Here is a 21469-nt window from a genome sequence, read left to right on the forward strand (position 1 = left end):
TGTTGCCACATTATTTAATAATCCATAAGGTTTTCAAAATGGAAATTAAAAATACTAGAAGGTAATTGTAACAGTGAAGGAAACAAATCTTTTAAACACACATAGAGCTGTCCAGTAAAGCCACATGATCCACTTAACTGACAGTATTTCAACTATGCTTTTTCAGTAAAAACAGCAAACGGAAAAAGAAACAGTGCAGAGTCTGTCTGCTGTCCTAATGAAATAGTGTGTATGTTATGCCATTATACCTTTACACTTCACCTTAAAGGATTATTTTGACTCTAGAGTTTTTACCTTCCTTACTTTAGAACCTAAATTTCTGGATGTGATTCTGAATTTATAAATTGTATTTGAAATATTGAAATAACTCCACTCATTTGAGTTTCCATTTTCAGATTTACCGTGCTCTTTAGTTCTTGATTTCTTGATTTTTTTGGCCACAAATAATTTGACACCACCTTATCTTATGTTTTGTAGGCTACTGGATCAAGATCAGTCCCTATGCCGCTGTCAAATATATCAGTGCCAAAATCATCCGTTTCACGTGTGCCCTGCAATGTAGAAGGAATAAGTCCTGAATTAGAAAAGGTATTCATTAAAGAAAATAATGGGAAGGAGGAAGTGTCCAAGGTAAGGTTACGTGCAATGTTTGAATCCTTCTTTTTTCTTTAATATTTAGAACTGTCTTAAAAGTCCTTTTTTTGGTTTAGCTGTAATTCACATACCACCAATTTACCCATGTGAATTGTACAACTCAGTGGGTTTTTTTTTGTATATTCACAGTTGTGCAACCATCACCACAATCGATTTTACAGCATTTTCATCACCCCAGAAAGAAACTTTGATCCTTTAGCAATCATCCCTCATTTCCTTCCAGTGCCCCCAGCTGTAGACAACTACTAATCTGCTTTCTCTGTCTACAGCTTTGCCCGTTCTAGACATTTCAGATAAATGGAATCATGCAATACATGGCCTTTTGTAACTGACTTTTTTCATTTAGCATAATGTTTTTAAGGTTTACCCATGTTGTAACACTTAATCAGTACTTCATTCCTTTTTATTGTCAAATACTCAGTGTGTGAATTTTATTTAGCTAGTCATCAATTGATGAACATGTTCTTGTTCCTACTTTTTGGCTATTATGAATAATGCTGCTATGAAGTTCATATACAAGATTTCATGCGCACATGTTTTCCTTTCTCTTGGGTATATACCTAGTTGTGGAATGGCTGGTTTGGTAGCTCTTTGTTTAACCTTTTGAGAAACTGCCAGACTGTTTTCCAGAGTGTCTGTACTACACCATTTACTTGTATGAAGGTTCCAGTTTCTCCCATCGTCACCCATACTTGTAATTCTTTTTTATTATAGACATCCTATTGGGTGTGGGTATCTTCTCATGGTGTAGCTATGCATTTCCTGAAGGCTAATGATGTTAAGCATCTTCTGTGTGCTATTGGCCATTTGTATATCTTCTTTTTTTTTTAAATTTTTTATTGTTCTGTTAATCACCATACATTACATCATTAGTTTTTGATGTGGTGTTCCATGATTCATTGTTTGTGCATAACACCCAGTGCTCCATGCAGAACGTTCCTCTTTGATACCCATCACCAGGCCAACCCATCTTCCCACCCCCCTCCCCTCTAGAACCCTCAGTTTGTTTTTCAGAGTCCATCGTCTCTCATGGTTCGTCTCCCCCTCCAATTTCCCCCCCTTCATTCTTCCCCTCCTGCTATCTTTTTTTTTTTTCCACATATATTGCATTATTTGTTTCAGAGATACAGATCTGTGATTCAACAGTCTTGCACAATTCACAGCACTCACCATAGCACATACCCTCCCCAATGTCTATCACCCAGCCACCCCATCCCTCCCACACCACCCCCCACTCCAGCAACCCTCAGTTTGTTTCCTGAGATTAAGAATTCCTCATATCAGTGAGGTCATATGATACATATCTTTCTCTGATTGATTTATTTCGCTCAGCATAACACCCTCCAGTTCTAGCCACGTCGTTGCAAATGGCAAGATCTCATTCCTTTTGATGGCTGCATAATATTCCATTGTATATATATACCATATCTTCTTCATCCATTCATCTGTCGATGGACATCTTGGGTCTTTCCACAGTTTGGCTATTGTGGACATTGCTGCTATAAACATCGGGGTGCACGTCCCCCTTCAGATCCCTACATTTGTATCTTTGGGGTAAATACCCAGTAGTGCAATTGCTGGATCGTTTGGTAGCTCTATTTTCAACTTTTTGAGGAACCTCCATCCTGTTTTCCAGAGTGGTTGCACCAGCTTGCATTCCCACCAACAGTGTAGGGGGGTTCCCCTTTCTCTGCATCCCCACCAACATTTGTCTTTTCCTGACCTGTTAATTTTAGCCATTCTGACTGGTGTGAGGTGGTATCTCATTGAGGTTTTGATTTGGATTTCCCTGATGCCGAGCAATGTTGAGCACTTTTTCATGTGTCTGTTGGCCATTTGGATGTCTTCTTTGGAAAAATGTCTGTTCATGTCTTCTGCCCATTTCTTGATTGGATTCTTTGTTCTTTGGGTGTTGAGTTTGATAAGTTCTTTATAGATTTTGGATACTAGCCCTTTATCTGATATGTCATTTGCAAATATCTTCTCCCATTCTGTCAGTTGTCTTTTGGTTTTGTTGACTGTTTCTTTTGCTGTGCAAAAGCTTTTTTTTTTTTTTTTTAAAGATTTTTTTTTTTTTTTTTTTTTTTATTTGAGACAGAACGAGAGAGAGAGAGCACATGAGAGGGGGGAGGGTCAGAGGCAGAAGCAGGCTCCCTGCCGAGCAGGGGGCCCGATGCGGGACTCGATCCCGGGACTCCGGGATCATGACCTGAGCCGAAGGCAGTCGCTTAACCAACTGAGCCACCCAGGCGCCCCGCTGTGCAAAAGCTTTTTATCTTGAAGTCCCAATAGTTCATTTTTGCCCTTGCTTCCCTTGCCTTTGGCGATGTTTCTAGGAAGAAGTTGCTGCGGCTGAGGTCGAAGAGGTTGCTGCCTGTGTTCTCCTTTAGGATTTTGATGGACTCCTGTCTCACATTTAGGTCTTTCAACCATTTGGAGTCTATTTTTGTGCGTGGTGTAAGGAAATGGTCCAGTTACATTCTTCTGCATGTGGCTGTCCAGTTTTCCCAACACCATTTGTTGAAGAGACTGTCTTTTTTCCATTGGACATTCTCTCCTGCTTTGTCAAAGATGAGTTGACCATAGAGTTGAGGGTCCATTTCTGGGCTCTCTATTCTGTTCCATTGATCTATGTGTCTGTTTTTGTGCCAGTACCATATTGTCTTAATGACAGCTTTGTAATAGAGCCTAAGTCCGGAATTGTGATGCCGCCAGCTTTACTTTTCTTTTTTCAACATTCCCCTGGCTATGTGGGGTCTTTTCTGGTTCCATACAAATTTTAGGATTATTTGTTCCATTTCTTTGAAAAAAGTGGATGGTATTTTGATGGGGATTGCATTGAATGTGTAGATTGCTCTAGGTAGCATTGACATCTTCACAATATTTGTTCTTCCAATCCATGAGCATGGAATGTTTTTCCATTTCTTTGTGTCTTCCTCAATTTCTTTCGTGAGTATTTTATAGTTTTCTGAGTACAGATCCTTTGCCTCTTTGGTTAGATTTATTCCTAGGAATCTTATGGTTTTGGGTGCAATTGCAAATGGGATTGACTCCTTAATTTTTCTTTCTTCTGTCTTCTTGTTGGTGTATAAGAATGCCACTGATTTCTGTGCATTGATTTTATATCCTGCCACTTTACTGAATTCCTGTATGAGTTCTAGCAGTTTTGGGGGAGAGTCTTTTGGGTTTTCCACATAAAGTATCATATCGTCTGCAAAGAGTGAGAGTTTGACTTCTTCTTTGCCGATTTGGATGCCTTTTATTTCTTTTTGTTGTCTGATTGTTGTGGCTAGGACTTCTGATACTATGTTGAATAGCAGTGGTGATAGTGGACATCCCTGCCACGTTCCTGACCTTAGGGGGAAAGCTCTCAGTTTTTCCCATTGAGAATGATATTTGCTGTGGGTTTTTCATAGATGGCTTTTATGATATTGAGATACGTACTCTCTATCCCTATACTCTGAAGAGTTTTGATCAAGAAAGGATGCGGTACTTTGTCAGATGCTTTTTCTGCATCTATTGAGAGGATCATATGATTCTTGTTCTTTCTTTTGTTAATGTATTGTATCACGTTGATTGATTTGCGGATGTTGAACCAACCTTGCAGCCCAGGGATAAATCCCACTTGGTCGTGGTGAATAATCCTTTTAATGTACTGTTGGATCCTATTGGCTAGTATTTTGGTGAGAATTTTTGCATCCCATGTTCATCAAGGATATTGGTCTGTAATTCTCCTTTTTGACGGGGTCTTTGTCTGGTTTTGGGATCAAGGTAATGGTGGTGTCATAAAATGAGTTTGGAAGTTTTCCTTCCATTTCTATTTTTTGGAACAGTTTCAGAAGAATAGGTATTAATTCTTGTTTAAATGTTTGGTAGAATTCCCCTGGGAAGCCATCTGGCCCTGGGCTTTTGTTTGTTGGGAGATTTCTGATGACTGCTTCAGTTTCCTTAGTGGTTATAGGTCTGTTCATGTTTTCTATTTCTTCCTGGTTCAGTTTTGGTAGTTGATACATCTCTAGGAATGCATCCATTTCTTCCAGGTTATCTAATTTGCTGGATAGCATTGCTCATACTATGTTCTTATAATTGTTTGTATTTCTTTGGTGTTGGTTGTGATCTCTCCTCTTTCATTCATGATTTTGTTGATTTGGGTCATTTCTCTTTTCTTTTTGGTAAGTCTGGCCAGGGGTTTATCAATCTTGTTAATTCTTTCAAAGAACCAGCTCCTAGTTTCGTTGATCTGTTCTCCTGTTCTTTTGGTTTCTATTTCATTGATTTCTGCTCTGATCTTTATTATTTCTCTTCTCCTGCTGGGTTTAGGCTTTATTTGCTGTTTTTTCTCTAGCTCCTTTAGGTATAAGGTTAGGTTGTGTATTTGAGACCTTCTTGTTTCTTGAGAAAGGCTTGTATTGCTAAATACTTTCCTCTTAGGACTGCCTTTACTGCATCCCAAAGATTTTGAACAGTTGTGTTTTCATTTTCATTGGTTTCCATGAATTTTTTAAATTCTTCTTTAATTTCCTGGTTGACCCATTCATTCTTTAGTAGGATGCTCTTTAGCCTCCATGTATTTGAGTTCTTTCTGACTTTCCTCTTTTGATTGAGTTCTAGTTTCAAAACATTATGGTCTGAAAATATGCAGGGAATGACCCTAATCTTTTGGTACAGGTGGAGACCTGATTTGTGACCTAGGATGTGATCTATTCTGGAGAATGTTCCATGGGCACTAGAGAAGAATGTGTATTCCATTGCTTTGGGATGGAATGTTCTGAATATGTCTATGAAGTCCCATTTGGTCCATTGTGTCATTTAAAGTCTTTATTTCCTTGTTGATCTTTTGCTTAGATGATCTGTCCATTTCAGTGAGGGTGGTGTTAAAGTCCCCCACTATTATTGTATTGTTGTCAATGTGTTTCTTTGCTTTTGTTATTAATTGCCTTATATAATTGGCTGCTCCCATGTTAGGGGCATAGATATTTATAATTGTTAGATCTTCTTGTTGGATGGACCCTTTAAGTAGGATATAGTGTCCTTCCTCATCTCTTATTACAGTCTTTGGTTTAAAATCTAATTTGTCTGATAGAAGGATTGCCACCCCAGCTTTCCTTTGGTGTCCATTAGCATGGTAAATGGTTTTCCACCCCCTCACCTTCAATCTGGGGGTGTCTTTGGGTCTAAAATGAGTCTCTTGCAGACAGCATATCGATGGGTCTTGTTTTTTAATCCAATCTGATAGCCTGTGTCTTTTCATTGGGGCAGTTAACCCATTTACATTCAGGGTAACTATTGAAAGATAGGAATTTAGTGCCATTGCATTGCCTGTAAGGTGACTGTTACTGTATATTGTCTGTGTTCCTTTCTGGTCTATGTTGCTTTTAGGCTCTCTCTTTGCTTAGAAGACCCCTTTCAATATTTCTTGTAGGGCTGGTTTCGTGTTTGCTAATTCCTTTAGTTTTTGTTTGTCCTGGAAGCTTTTTGTCTCTCCTTCTATTTTCAATGACAGCCTAGCTGGGTATAGTATTCTTGGCTGCATATTTTTCTCATTTAGTGCTCTGAGTCTATCCTGCCAGTCCTTTCTGGCCTGCCAGGTCTCTGTGGATAGGTCTGTTGCCAGTCTAATGTTTCTACCATTGTAGGTTACATATCTCTTCTCCCAAGCTGCTTTCAGGATTTTCTCTTTGTCTCTGAGACTCGTAAGTTTTACTATTAGATGTTGGGGTGTTGGCCTATTTTTATTGATTTTGAAGGGGTTCTCTGTGCCTCCTGGATTTTGATGCCTGTTTCCTTCCCCAAATTAGGGAAGTTCTCTGCTATAATTTGCTCCAATATACCTTCTGCCCCTCTCTCTCTTTCTTCTTCTTCTGGGATCCCAATTATTCTAATGTTGTTTCGTCTTATGGTATCGCTTATCTCTCGAATTCTGCCCTCGTGATCCAGTAGTTGTTTATCTCTCTTTTTCTCAGCTTCTTTATTTTCCATCATTTGGTCTTCTATATCACTGATTCTCTCTTCTGCCTCATTTATCCTAGCAGTTAGCGCCCCCATTTTTGATTGCACCTCATTAATAGCCTTTTTGATTTCGACTTGGTTAGATTTTAGTTCTTTTACTTCTCCAGAAAGGGTTTCTCTAATAACTTCCATGCTTTTTTCAAGCCGAGCTTGTATCTTTACAGTCATGATTCTGAACTCTAGATCCGACATCGTACTAAAGTCTGTATTGAGTAGGTCCCTGGCAGTTGGTACTATCTCTTGTTCTTTTTGTTGAGGTGATTTTTTCCATCTTTTCATTTTGTCCAGAGGAGAATAGATGAATGAGAGAACAAAATGCTAACAGGGTAAGAACGTCCCCAGAAAATATACTCTAAACAAATCAGAAAAGACCTGAAGCCAGGGGAAAAGAAAGGGAAAGAAAGAAAAAAGAAAAAGATAAAAGCAAACAAAAACAGAACAAAACAAAACAAAAACAGAATATGATCAAATATGATCAGGCTGGTACATAAATCAGTGCCACACACTAGATTTTGGGTGTATTTTGGTCTGTTAGAAGAAAGTGCCTCCCAAAATTTTAAAGAAAGAAAAACTTACATATTTACAAAAACAAGGGTTGATATGACGAAGGGATGGAATATGACTGGAAAGATGAAAATTATAAAAAATTTTATGAAAGGAATTGATAAGTTTGAAAAAAGAAAGAAGAGGATTTTTAAAAAAAGGGAGAGAATGTGATCAGGTAGGAGACTAGAACAAAGCCTTACACTAGAGATTTAGAGTATATTTTGATCTGTTAGAAGAAACTGTATCTCGTTCGCCTGGGTGGCTCAGTCATTGGGCGTCTGCCTTCAGCTCGGGTCATGATCCCAGGGTCCTGGGATTGAGCACCGCCTCGGGCTCCTTGCTCTGCGGGAAGCCTGCTTCTCCCTCTCCTGCTCCCCCTGCTTGTGTTCCCTCTCTCACTGTGTCTCTCTCTGTCAAATAAGTAAATAAAATCTTTAAAAAAAAAAAAAAAGAAGAAACTATCTCAAAATTTTAAAGAGAGAACAACTTATATATATATATGCCAAAAATACGGTAACTACTATGAAGGGATAGAACATGACTCTAAAAATGAAAAATAAAAATGTGTTTTTTTTTTTGTTTTTTTTTTTGTTTTTTAAAGATTTTTTATTTATTTGACAGAGAGGGAGATAGCGAGAGCAGGAACACAAGCAGGGGGAGTGGGAGAGGGAGAAGCAGGCCTCCCGTGGAGCAGGGAGCCCGATGTGGGACTCGATCCCAGGACCCTGGGATCATGACCTGAGCCGAAGGCAGACGCTTAACGACTGAGCCACCCAGGCGCCCTAAAAATGTTTTTTAAAAAAGGAATTGATAAGATGTTGGTTGAAAAAGGGAAAAAGAAAAATTCAAAAAAAAAAAGTTAAAAAAAAATTAACTTTGAAAGACTAAAGAATCATGGTAAAAAAGCCATGGATTCTATGTGCAGTATTCCCCTAGCACTGGAGTTCTGCCATTCTCATTGATCGGTAAACTTGGTCTTGGCTGGCTGTTCTTGCTGATCTTCTGGGGGAGGAGCCTGTTGCCGTGGTTCCCAAATGTCTTTGCCGGAGTGGAATTGCCCCGCCCTTGCCCTCCGGGCTAAGTAATCTGCTCGGGTTTGCTGTCGGGAACTTTTGTTCCTTGCAAGCTCTCCATACAGCTTTGGAGGCCGAGAGTGAAAATGGCGGCTTCCCAATCTCCGCCCTGGAGCAGCCGAGAACTCGGGGCCCTCTCTTCAGTGAGCCCCCAGAGAAAAGCATTTTTCACTCCCGTCTCCCTGTCTGTGGCCGCACTCCGTGCTCACCCGGACTGTGACCGAGCATTTCTGTCTCTGGCACACGACCCCGTGTGGAGTCTCCAAACCCAGCAGAGTCCTGCGGTGCGTTCCCACGCCGCTCCTCCTGGGGGAGAAAGGGGAGTCTCCCTGGATCTGTCACTCGCTGGGTCCCTGCTGGAGGAGCAGTGGCCGGACTGTGCCGCAGATCACAGTTTATGGCAACCCCGAGCTGAGAGCCCATGCCTTGGCTCCTGTCTCTGCAGCTGGCTTCCCTGCTCCAATACCTGGGAGCTCTGCCTCACTCAGGCACCCCCGGTCTTTCTGTGACCCAGAGGGTCCTGAGACCACACTGTCCCACGAGGGTTCCACCCCCTGCTTAGCCACCGGAGTGACATCCCTCAGCAGAGCCGACTTCTAAAAGTTCCGATTTTGTGCTCCGAGGCTCTTTCACTTGCCAGAAGCGGCCGACGGAGGCCCCCTCCCCCGCCGTCTGTCCTCCTGAATATTGCCTCGGATTCACTTCTCCGCACGTCCTACCTTCCAGAAAGTGGTCACTTTTCTGTTTAGAGAGTTGTTGCTATTCTTTTCTTCGATCTCCTGTTGAGTTTGTAGGTGTTCAGAATGGTTTGATCCCTATCTAGCTGAATTCCTGGGACCAGACAAAATCCAGATCTCCTACTCCCCATTTGTATATCTTCTTTGGAAATTTGTCCATTCAGATCATTTGCCCCATTTTAAAACTGGATTATTTATCCTTTTATTATTGAATTGTAGAAATTCTTTATGAAGTTTATTTTCTAGATAAGTTTTTATTAGATGTATGATTTGAAAATATCCCCCATTCTGTGGGTTGTCTTTCATTCTTTACTTTCTTGATGATGTCCTTTGAAACAAACACTTTTTCAGTTTTTATAAAGTTTGATTTATTGTTTTTCTTTTTTTTTTTTTTTAAAGATTTTATTTGAGAGAGAGAGCACAAGCATGCACAAGCAGGGGGAGGGGCAGAGGGAGAGGGAGAAGCAGACTCCCCACTGAGCAGGGAGCTCCATCCCAGGACCCTGGGATCATGATATGAGCTGAATACAGACGTTAACTGGCTGAGCCACCCAGGAACTCCTGTTGTTTTTCTTTTGTTATTTGTATATTTGATGTCATATTTAAGAAACCATTGCCTAATCTCAGGTCACAATGATAATTGTGTTTTTTTCTAAGAGTTTTTTAGTTTAACATTCCCTTATGATTAGGTCATTGAACCATTTTGAATTTGCCAAAAATGCTTTATAAATTACCTATGTCCTAGAAAAGAAATCTGGACACTACTGCATGTGAACCTATATTTGACCACATCTTAAATGTATACTCAACAAAAGAAAACATCAAGTAGCCTTTGACTTAATTACCCCTGTGATTTTTTGGGGGGAACCAAAATAATGATTTAATTTATGTCAAATGTGTGTCTTTCCTTTAAGTAATGTACAGGTTTTAAAACTGATTTAATTTCAAAATCCAAACAGTTCAATTTTATATTTATACAATTAAAAAGTAAGACTTTCTTTCAACTCTCAGTATTGCTTAGCAGATATGAGCATTATGGGAAATATCTTGTATATCGTTCCTGATATGTGTGTGTATTCTAATATCTAGTGAATCATTGTATGAATGCACCATAACTTAGAAGTCCTCTGTCGATGGGCATTTAGATTGTTTTCAGTTTTTCTCATCAGAAGCAGTGCTTTAGAAAACATGTACTCTTGTGAAATTGGTGGATCAAAACATTTGTATGTTTTAAATTTTGATGAATATTGCTAAAATTATCTTACCAAAAATTTGTACCATTTACTCTTCCTAGATGTTTCATGTTAACATTCTATTTTGTACTTATCATACTATAAAGGAGCTCTTTGGAAATTATGCTGTCTCTTAGCTGTTGATCATTAAAATGTTTCCTTAATACATTAAGTAATGTTTAAAAGCATTAAATGTAAGGAAATGAAATTTTCCAAAAAAATTCACTTTAGTGAAAAATCTAATTTTTTGAGGATGAAAGAATCTGTCACATATTTGCTGATTCCTTAAGAACTTCAAAACAAAACTGTACTAGGATAGAAAACTTACTAATATAGCCTCAGGAAAACAAAAACACTAATTCAAGAAGATACATGCACGCCTTTGCTTATTGTAGCATTATTTACAATAACCTAGATATAGAAGCAACCTAAGTGTCCATTGATAGATGAATGGATAAAGAAGATGTGGTGTGTGTGTGTGTTTAAATATGTATAAACTTAATACGAAAAATATATGAAAAGCATATATAATTATATAATAGACACACGATGGAATGTTACTCAGCCATAAAAAGGAATAAGATCTTGCCCATTTGTGACAAAATGAGTGGACCTAGAGAATATTATGCTATGTGAAATAAGTCAGAGAAAGACAGATACCATATGATTTCCCCTATATGTGGAATCTAAAAAACAAAACAAGCAAACAGAAACAGATCCATAAATACAAACTGGTGGTTGCCAGAGGGGAGGGGGGAGGGGGATGCGCAAAATGGGTGAAGGGGATTAGGAGGTCTATGCTTCTAGTTATAGAACCAGTAAGTTAGGGACGCCTGGGTGGCTCAGTCAGTTAAGCATCTGCCTTCAGCTCAGGTCATGATCCCAGGATTCTGGGATCGAGCCCCATGTAGGGCTCCCTGCTCAGTGGGGAGTCTGTTTCTCTCTCTGCCTGCCGTTCCCCCTGCTTGTGCGCTGGCTCTCTCTCTGAAAAATAAAAATCTTTAAAAAAAAAAAAAAAAAAACGAGTAAGTCACAGAGATGAAAGGTACAGCATAGGGAATATACTCAGTGGTATTATAATAGCATTATATGGTGACAGATGGTAGCTACACTTGTGGTGACCATTTCATAATGTATAGAGTTGTCAATTCACTATGTTGTACACCTGAAACTAATGTACATTTTACTTAATGTACATTATACTTAATAAATAAAATTTTGTGTATATATGTTCTGCTTTTAAATAAGTCGTATTCTAATTTCATAGTAGCCATTTCAGAATTACTCTAGGGTAACCTTCACACTTACAACTAAAATATTGATTTTTAGAATTTTTTAGATTGACAATTAAGTGTGCCCCAAAGTTTTAATAAACAAAATGTCACCATTAGTGAACCTGCCAGGAGCTAAAAAAAGAAAATTGTCCTGTTAAGTGTATCAGTGTTCTAAGCCTTTATATTTCCTATTGTTATTTTGTATGAATAGTTGTTTTTATTTATTTTTTTTTTAAGATTTTATTTATTTATTTGAGAGAGAGAATGAGAGAGAGAGAGCACATGAGAGGGGGGAGGGTCAGAGGGAGAAGCAGACCCCCCACAGAGCAGGGAGCCCGATGCGGACTCGATCCCGGGACTCCAGGATCATGACCTGAGCCGAAGGCAGTCGCTTAACCAACTGAGCCACCCAGGCGCCCTGAATAGTTGTTTTTAAAAATCTGTTTCGTTCTTATAATTCTTGTAACCTTCCAACAAAACAAGTTGGTTAAGGAAATGGATATATATATATTACTGTTATAGATTAAGAAAAAGGAATACAGAAAGACTGTGTTTATCAAAAAGGACACAAATGAAAGAGAACTCAGATTCTTAAGTATTTTAACTACAAATCTATACATCATTCTTTTACTGATTAACAATACTGACGCTTTTATAAAAAGTAACATTTTCCTTGACTTATATATCTAAATTTTAAGAAACACTTCTGTCATGAAGTCCTCAAATACATTTTTGAAAATGCCCTTTGCTCATGGGTTACCCTGGAACTTCACACATCTTATACTGCTATGCAATTTTGTCCAAAAACACCTGCACCAATTATTTATTCTTTGTTCATTCTAAGGTTTAGTGCAGAGTTGTAATTAAAATCTAACTTTATTTAAATGAAAGAAAAAAATTTAAATAAAGTAACATTTTCTTAGCATTTGACCAAGTAAAGTAATATTCCTTTGGGAATATATCTTTCCTTAATTGGAAAGTTTTACTTTTTTATTTGTTTACAAAATGAACTAATATTTACATAATTGAATATTCTTTTTATAGTAGAGTAGTCATTGTCAGGTTGTGACGATGCTATAGGTTTGGTTTAATAGCATTGTGTAGATAAATGCAGTTTGTATTTCAGTAGTTAATGGTTTCAGCCTTCACTTAACTTGATTATTTGTTATAGAAAAAATTATCCATCTTGAGTCTTGCCTAGTTTTATCTTACTCCATTTTTCTCTCTGACAGTGTTTCTGAAAACTCTGAAATGACAAAGCTCAGAGTAAAAACAGTAAATAGTGAAAATAAGTTGTAAATAAACTAAGAGTATAGGAATATATTGGTACTTTTTCTTAGCCTTGCAATCTTGCCTATATAAGAACAAAATATTTTAAGTGATTAATAATAGAATTTTACTCATTGAACTTTGTTAGTAGGCAGATTGGGAAAATGGAGTAAGATTTATCTTTACAGCCGAAGCAGAGTAGGGAGGGTCCACTGTGACAGAAGCCCTGAGGCCATGTATTCAGCATGACATCAGCTGCACTAAGCCGTAGGTTCTTTATTTGTAAGGAGGCTGAAAAGAGCTCTACGGTCTCTTCGGGTCTAAAATATATGTTTCTGTGATTATAGTTTCATTTCTATTTCTTATTTTTGCCGCGCAGAACAATGCATTAGAACCAAGCCAAATTATGAGTCGTCCTACATAGATGGATACCAAAACAGTAGAATTGTTTTGGGTTACATTAACATCCTTTATGGAATAGTAATAGAATAAATGTCTTTATTAGAAATTTTGGGTAATCTGTAAAGGAAGTGGAAAACATGGTTCTGTTCTGATCTCTAAAAAATATAAAGAATGAACAGACAGAAAAATCTCTACCTGCGAGTATGCGATTCTGCTTTTCCTACTAGCAAGTCCGAGTGACTTCTTGCAGTTCGAGCACTTCGCGCAGCACATGTTTGTTGCATGGGTGTCTGCCTGGGCCAGACACGGTGGTAGGCGCTGGGGACTCCCCTACCCTCGAGGAGCGTTATGGGAAGGGCTAGCCTCGGGTACCTACAGAGAGCTATGGAATTTGTAGGACAGCTTATCCTTCCTTAGTGGCTAGAAGGAAAATTCTCGCTCAGTCGAGGCAACGTACAGAAATCGGAGACTGGTGTCTTTATTGTCTGAAGCCCGGCCGTGGCGAGGTGGTCGTGGAAGGTGGAAGGCCGGGCCGTGTGGCGTGCCGCCTCCCCTGTAGGCCCTTTGTTCGTGCGCCCTGGCACTCCCACGCGTGACGCCTCTTTCTCTTCCAGCCCGTGGAGATCCCGGACGGCCGGAGGGCCCCGCTGCCCGCCCACTGCCGGAGCAGCAGCACGCGCAGCATCGACACCCAGACGCCCTCGGTGCAGGAGCGCAGCAGTAGCTGCAGCAGCCACTCACCTTGTGTCTCTCCCTTCTGTCCCCCCGGGTCCCAGGACGGTAGCCCTTGCTCAACAGAAGACTTGCTCTATGAGCGTGATAAAGGTGAGAAGGGAATCAGCCGCTTAAATAGACGGTTCGTTGTAGGGCCGTGCTCGTTATACTTTCTCCGTCTCAGACCATTACATCCCTTTTTTCCTTTGGTGGAAGGGTGGGATCGTAAAGGATTGGTTAATGTAGGTTCGTTCATTGGCTTCCCGTGCCCCCTTCTTTGTGACTCTCACAAACATCTTCCATAAATGTGTCAGAGGAGCGCAGCGCATGGTTCTGACAGCTGATGAAAGCTATCCCATGGAGTGGCACACAGCGTTACACCCTATAACACACAGGGTATTGTCCGAGCTGATGATGCTTGTGGTAGAGGTTATACTGCACATGCCTAACGGTAGATGTTGTCATCCCAGATCGACTTAGGAGGAAGTAATTTCTAGATACTCTGTTGGAAGGATGGGGATATTTTTAACCAAGTAGGTAAAGTTTGATAAGTACCTACCAGATATCAAGTGTTGGTGGGGTATGTGAAAGAATTGTTAACTAACTCCAACGAGAGTGCGGCACCTCTGGGATTTTTGTTACTTGTCAGGCCTCAGCTGTCTCCCCTGACTCTCCTGTCCCTGTGTCAGGCACCTGGCCACCACTTACTCTCTCCTTTCAGTTGCTGGCCCCCTCAGACCCAGACACAGAAGGCAGCAAAGATAGCCCAGCTTCTACCTCCCTAGCTACTTCCAAAGAAACACTGAACGTATCACACATTTACTGCTTCTCACCATAGAGAAATCCACCATAGGCGACCAGACTTTTAAAACTTAAAAAGGTAAAGGTTACAGAATCTTGTAGGATTTTTGTGGTCCTTGTCCTCATTTGACTGTCATTCCCCTTCATTTGTTTTATTTGGAGGTATTATTACATTTAAATGGCCAGATTTTAAGTGCTCAGCCCATTGAATTTTTACATATGTATGCACTCACGAAACTACTACCTAGCTGAAGATACAGAACATTTTTAGCATCCCAGAAGGCTCCCTCAGGCCCCCTTCCCTCTCCATCTGGAAGTAACCACTGTTCTGATTTCCACCACCATAATTTAATTTTTCCATGTTATTGTATTTAACAGAAATGGAATGGTGCATGTGTATTCTTGTGTCTGGCTTCTTTCACTCATCATTATGCCTAACTCTGCTGAGATGTTAAATAGAAGTTACTTTGGACTTTGTCTTCTCCTTTTCTTTCTGTGGTGGATCTCAGCCATTCTCCACTTGCTTTTCACCTTTTCCTGATTGACAAGCCTTGTGCACTTCCTGGCTCCATTACGGATGTCTTGAAGGCAGTACCACAGGCATCTCTTTGCTTCAGGTGGGAAGTCCTGATAGATCATAGAATGTCAGACGAGGGAACCTTGATTTCACTGAGGCATCATCCTACTGGCGCAAACACCTTTAGTCACTTCCTCATAACATATACTATGGATGTTTCACAGTTAAACAAACAAGAAGACACCTTGCTTCTCATAGGATTTTGAAGGTCATTGGAAATATTTAAAGAATAGTTATTTGTTTTAGGCTACCCAGGTGGTAGATGGCAAGACAGGTCTGTCTTGATTCCAAAACCTGTATTCTGTGTTTGTTATATCAGTAGAAAGGATAAGTGCAGTTCAGGTTGACCACTCTTGCTATTTTTTAGTACGTGTAGTTGGGAAAAGTAAAAAATAGCAGTAATAATAAGGCTAGGCAGTGAATTTCTTGAGTTTTGTTTTCTTCTTTCTAAATTTAATATTGTGGATAACTGAGAGACACTGAACCAAAAAGGAAGTGTATTAGGAAGGTGATGAGTGAGTTCCACTCTGGTTAACTGTTTGTGAGATTGCCTTCGGGGCCTCTGTGTGCCAGTATGCAGTGAGGCAGGTAAATACATGGTTTCTGCATTTCAGAAAAGGTACTCACTTAGATCCAAGTTTAAGCCAGTATATGTTTTTACATAGAACATATGTAAGTTTAAGGGATACAGTGTAATGATTTGATACATGTATAGATTTGCAAAATGTTTACCACAATAAGGTTAGTTACCATATCCTTCACCTCACGTAATTACCATTTTGTTGTTGTTGCTATGGTGAGAACATTAAAGTTTTACTCTCATAGCAGCTTTGAAGTATGCAATACTGTATTATTAACTAGAGTCACCATGCTGTACCTTAGATCCCCAGAACTTATTCATCTTATAACTGGAAGTTTGTACTCTTTGTCATCTTCCCCCATCCTTGGCCCCTGGCAACCACTATCCTACTCTCTATTTCTATAAGTTCGATGTTTTTAAGATTCCACGTATAAGTGAGATCATACAGTATTTTTCTCTGACTTATTTCACTTACCATAATGCCCTCAAGGTCTATTCATGTTGTTACAAATGGTAGGATTTCCTTTTTTATGGCTGAATAACATTCCTGTGTGTATGTGTGTGTGTGTTCGTGTTTGTGTGCACGTGTGTTTATTTTCTTCATTCATCCATCGAGGGCCACTTAGGTTATTTCCATGTTTGGGCTATTATGAATAATGCTGCAGTGAACATAGGAATGTAGGTGTCTCTTCAAGATAGTGTAAGAATCTGAATTCTGACCATTTCTTAGATAAGTTAGACCTTTTTCTAAGACTTTTCCTTTTTTTGTATATTTTCCTCTATGTCTTTTTATTCTTCCATACCAGATATCTGCCCACATCACACAAATTTTTTTTTCCCTTATGTTCCTCTTGTTTTTTTTTTTTTTTGATATAAAATGAGAACATTGGTCCAGCTCATCTCTAAGAGCCAACAGTTTTTTTCCTAATTAAAAAAATATTTCTTAGTAAAGTGGGGTGATAATACCTACCTCATATCATTATTGGGGTTAACGAGATATTATAGCAAAGTACTTAGCACAACCATTCGTCCATAGTAAACAATAAATTGTGTTGGGTGTGGCTAATTGTGACTTTTTAAAAATCTCTGTAAAAATTATGGAGATCTCAGAATCATTTTAGACATTTTTCTGTTTTCTACAAGACTATTTCAGCTTGGGAATTAAGACACTAGTTTCTTAACATATTGACCATATTTAGCTTTGAGCATTACTTTGTGATTAAGATGAAGCTGATGTTACTGTTCCCTGGACAAATAGGTGACCTTATATTACAGTGTGAATTTTCTAGTTCTTAAATAAATCAAGTCCCCTCTTTATGAAGAAAAAATTAAAATAACATCTGTCTCTTATATATGCATGTATGTCTATACGTATATTACAGTGTGAACTTTCTAGTTCTTAAATAAATCAAGTCCCCTCTTTATGAAGAAAAAATTAAAATAACATCTATCTCTTATATATGCATGTATGTCTATACGTATATTACAGTGTGAACTTTCTAGTTCTTAAATAAATCAAGTCCCCTCTTTATGAAGAAAAAATTAAAATAACATCTGTCTCTTATATATGCATGTATGTCTATATGTACACATACGTATGGATTTTAGGATCAGGAATGGAGGTTTATGTATTTAACTTTCCAGTTTAAGAAACATTTGTTGAACATGGACTATATGTCAGGTACTCCACTAGAGAGTGGAAAAATAGAGATGACTAAGATGTGAAATCTGTTTTTAAGGAATTTATGGTCTAATATGGAATAATAGTAATGTAAACAAATAATACACTATTATACAAGTAGGTTTAGAATACCAAAGGTACTAAAGAGGGAGTTGTTAGTTTTATAGTTTCTGAAACCTACATATGTTATTATATCATTTAAACTATAGAAATAGTCTCTGACTCATTACTTCTCTATGTACAGTCTGAATTTTGTGTTTTTTAAAGATACTCATTCTGTCTTATAATTTGCATTTTACAGTAAAGAAACAAATGGAAGCTATAGATTTTGAATAGGTTTGTATTATTAACTATGAAAACAGCATTGATACTGTAATTTTGTAATCAACTCGAATATATTTGGAGTACCTACATATTCTGCAGTTCCTGTAGAGAAACTTTTTCTGTGGTAGAATAGCTAGCTCAGACATTGTTAGGCCCCTGGATAGGCATGCTCGAGAGGGGAAGGGGTAGCCATTGTGAATACATGCTCTCATGAGCGATGTGCTGGTGAGCTCATTAGTTTTCTAATACTCATCTGTGACATACTTATCCTTTTTCTGATTTTGGTAACAATACTTCTTCCTATTCCTAACATATATTCTTTTCCATGAACCATGTACAATTTGGGACCTACAAAATAATTTCAGTTGATTAGTATATTGGTTTTTTCCTTTGGCTATTTCAGTTGCAGTGCCAAGACAAAAACACTCTTGACTATTGAGAAAGGTCCAGCCATTAAGAGACTGTTTTCAGGTTTGGGATTTCTTTGTTCTTTTTTCTTTTTTTGCTAGGTTTTCCCAGTGACCTAAAGACTGAAGGCAGCCTGGTCACATGTATAAAGTTGTCAGGCTAACTAACCTAGTACCCACCACAGTTCCTACATTATGGTCCATGTGGAGAATTCAGGATCCAGAATAAGAGCTCTCATCTTGACATCCTCAGAATATACCCTAAGAGTTAGCCTAAATTTTTTTTACATTATCATACCCAAAATGCAAGGAGGAAAATAGTCATTTATATAATACAGATGGCAGCATCAGAATATTCTTTTAGCAGCTCTGCCAGCACTCCTGATGGTGGCCAGAGTGGAGCTGGGTGAGCCACAAACTCAAGACATGAACCCGCCACTTAGAGTTGATCTTTGGCACAGTTTGCTTAGGCAGTTGTTCTACCTTCTGCAATTTTGCAAGATATTGTGGAAACACTGATTATTCTAATCATGAAGTCAACTAAACCATTCTACCCAGGCCAGCTACTAACCGTCATATTCCAAGAGTCCATAAGTTGGGTACTTGGAACTTAAACTGAATTTTCCCACAAGAACAACGTATGTTATGTGGATGGAGTTTCCCAAGGCCTATTTACCTCATACTGTGATGAACTCATTAATATTCTTAAACTTTGGGTGTTAGGACTGAGTATCCGTTGGTTGTAGGGGAGAAAAAAATAAAGTATTATCTTGTCTTTTCTGGGTCCAGGGCCGCCCCTAGCCGCCCCTAGTCAGACTTTTGAAAGAGACTCTTTTTGACATCATCTTATTCCTTTCTACAAACATTTTAATTCTATTTGCATTTATCGCTAGGGCTCATGTATCTCTAGGGCTCTTCTTTGACCTTTGCCCTTAACAGACTTTAACCCTCTATCTTCTAGAGAGCCTACAATCAGCCGAGATTTTGTGGTACTTTTTGTGTTTATTCTGTGAAAATAAATATGTTGGATATACTGCTTTTAGCCACTGTATCTTAAAATCACTGCTTTTGAGCCTGAGTCTGTTTTCTCTATCAAAAGAATCTCCTCATGTATAGGAGGAGATGTTCTAGGATGCCTTATCTTAGAAGAACCTCTTGGTGGTAAAATCCCAAAGAGTATAGAGATACAACACTGGAATTATTCCATAGGTTAATGATGACCTATTCTAGAATCCTGTCCCTAACATCATCTCCCTGATTCTCTCTTTCAAGATAATATGTAAAATCATATATATTCCCATTGTCTGACAGCACATAAGAAGCATCCAATAAATGCTTATTCCCCTCTTTAGAAAATGTTCACTGTTGCCCTGAGGGCAGATGCTGTGCTAGCGGTCTATGGATGATGAGTAATTATTTATAATTCAAAACTAATTAATAAGTATGCATCTCAGTTCTAGTAGTTACAACCGAGTCTAGAATAGAAACAAACCAAAATTTATTAACATGCCTGCATATATATATTTCACTTAATCTCCTATTATCTATTTACCAGAATATAAGCTCCAGTAGGAGCAGGTAACTTCATTTTGCTCCTTGCTTTCTCCTCAGCGAATAGGGTAATGCCTGGCACAGAGTAGTGCCTAGTGGAGAGTCTTTCAAGTATTCCTTTAGGACCTTTCTTTATGGTATGTCCATTTTTCAGGGTATATTTTTATAGCTGTGTTGAATATCAGTATCTTTTTCTTTAGGTTATTAAATTGTATGTGTTAGGCTTTTGAATGTTCAGGAAGGGTGTGATAATGTCCTCCTCCCCCACTGTCACCAAAAAAAACAAGACCGTAAACAGAACTAAACAACTAAGAGTATACTAATTTAGTGATGGGCCTTTGGTGGAAAAGAAGCCATGAAGTTCAAATTCCCCTATTGAAATGATGTGAAAGGAAGTAACTTTGCTAAAATCCATCTCATCTTCCACTCTGTTCATGACTGGGGAGAAAATAGGGTATCAGCTAGAGGAAAAGGGGATCTATTTAATTTTCTCCCTGTTATCTTTTGTGTTCCTCTAAGAAGAAGTATCAACACGTAGAGGCCGTTCCTTACACTGTGTCTCCTTGTGAGACTAATAGAAGGCAAGCCCAATGAGGCTGTTACCTGAGCTATGAGATTTTAGTTAGAAGCATGGAACGTGAGACTGAAAGGAACGTGATCGATCATCTATCTAGTCCCCTCCTCATATCTCCAGTGAGGGCACTAGAGTTGAGATAGATCAAAACTTAGTGAGACAGAGAGCCTAACGGTAATGAGCTCCGACTCGGGTACAGCCGGGTTGAATCCCTGCTCGGCCAATTACTGAATCACGTGTCCTTGGGCAAATTACTCAACCTCTCTATCTCAGTGTTTTCCTCTATAAGTTAGGGATAATGATGGTACCTGCCTCATAGGATTGTGGTAATATTATAGATGACAAAAGTAAAATCACCTGAGCACATTTAACCACTGTAACAATCCTATGAGTAGGGACAGTGTTGTTATTTTAAGAAAGGGGAATCTGAGGTGTAGAAAATGAAGTCACTTTCCTAAATTCTTTGGAGTCCAACAGTGATCTTCTGTAGGAACCTCATACGACTACTTGCTGCCCTTGCAGGAGGAATAGCCTCATGCAGGCCTTCCACTGTGAAAGGTCCTGGTGTGTGGAGAACAGTCAGAAACTGTGTGGCTGGAACTCAGGGGTGAATGGTGGGGAGCAGAAAGCAGTGAGGGGAGAGCGGTAGAAAGGCCACTGTTTCATAAGAGGCCTTGTAGGCCTTGTGAAGAGAAATGAAGGACCAAGCACAGAGCTTTGTCAGCTAAAGGACATGACCAGCTTTATCTTTAAGGGCCACATGCAGGTGGAACTACAGAAGTGGAGAGACAGTAGAAGGACAAGATAAGGTGCTCTTTAAATAGCCTAGTCCTGTGGTCTCCAAACTTGGTTTATCACATGCCCTTTCAGCAGTGTTTAATCTGTTCATATATTTCTAAGTTATGTATATATTTAATTCAGTCCACAAACTAAACATATACTAGCGAAGCATACTTTCTTATTCTTAAAGATAGAAAGTGAGTATGTATAAATGTTCTAATATTCCTGCATGTCAGCAGATTGTTTTGTGCCCTGAGCTGGGAAACCACAGGTGCAGGACAGAG

At 38.9% G+C, this 21469-nt stretch overlaps 1 protein-coding gene across 1 annotated transcript in view; it reads left to right on the forward strand.

Annotated features, from left to right (window-relative positions):
• Positions 1-21469, forward strand: part of GLCCI1 (glucocorticoid induced 1) — a 112529-nt gene that overhangs the window by 80707 nt on the left and 10353 nt on the right. Inside the window, exons 6-7 of the mRNA XM_021689535.1 lie at positions 478-630; positions 13811-14021. Coding sequence (XP_021545210.1) covers positions 478-630; positions 13811-14021 — 364 coding nt within the window. The remainder of the gene's footprint in view (positions 1-477; positions 631-13810; positions 14022-21469) is intronic.

The sequence above is a fragment of the Neomonachus schauinslandi genome, chromosome 12 (assembly GCF_002201575.2).
Source record: "Neomonachus schauinslandi chromosome 12, ASM220157v2, whole genome shotgun sequence".
In the NCBI taxonomy this organism is placed as follows: Eukaryota; Metazoa; Chordata; class Mammalia; order Carnivora; family Phocidae; genus Neomonachus; species Neomonachus schauinslandi.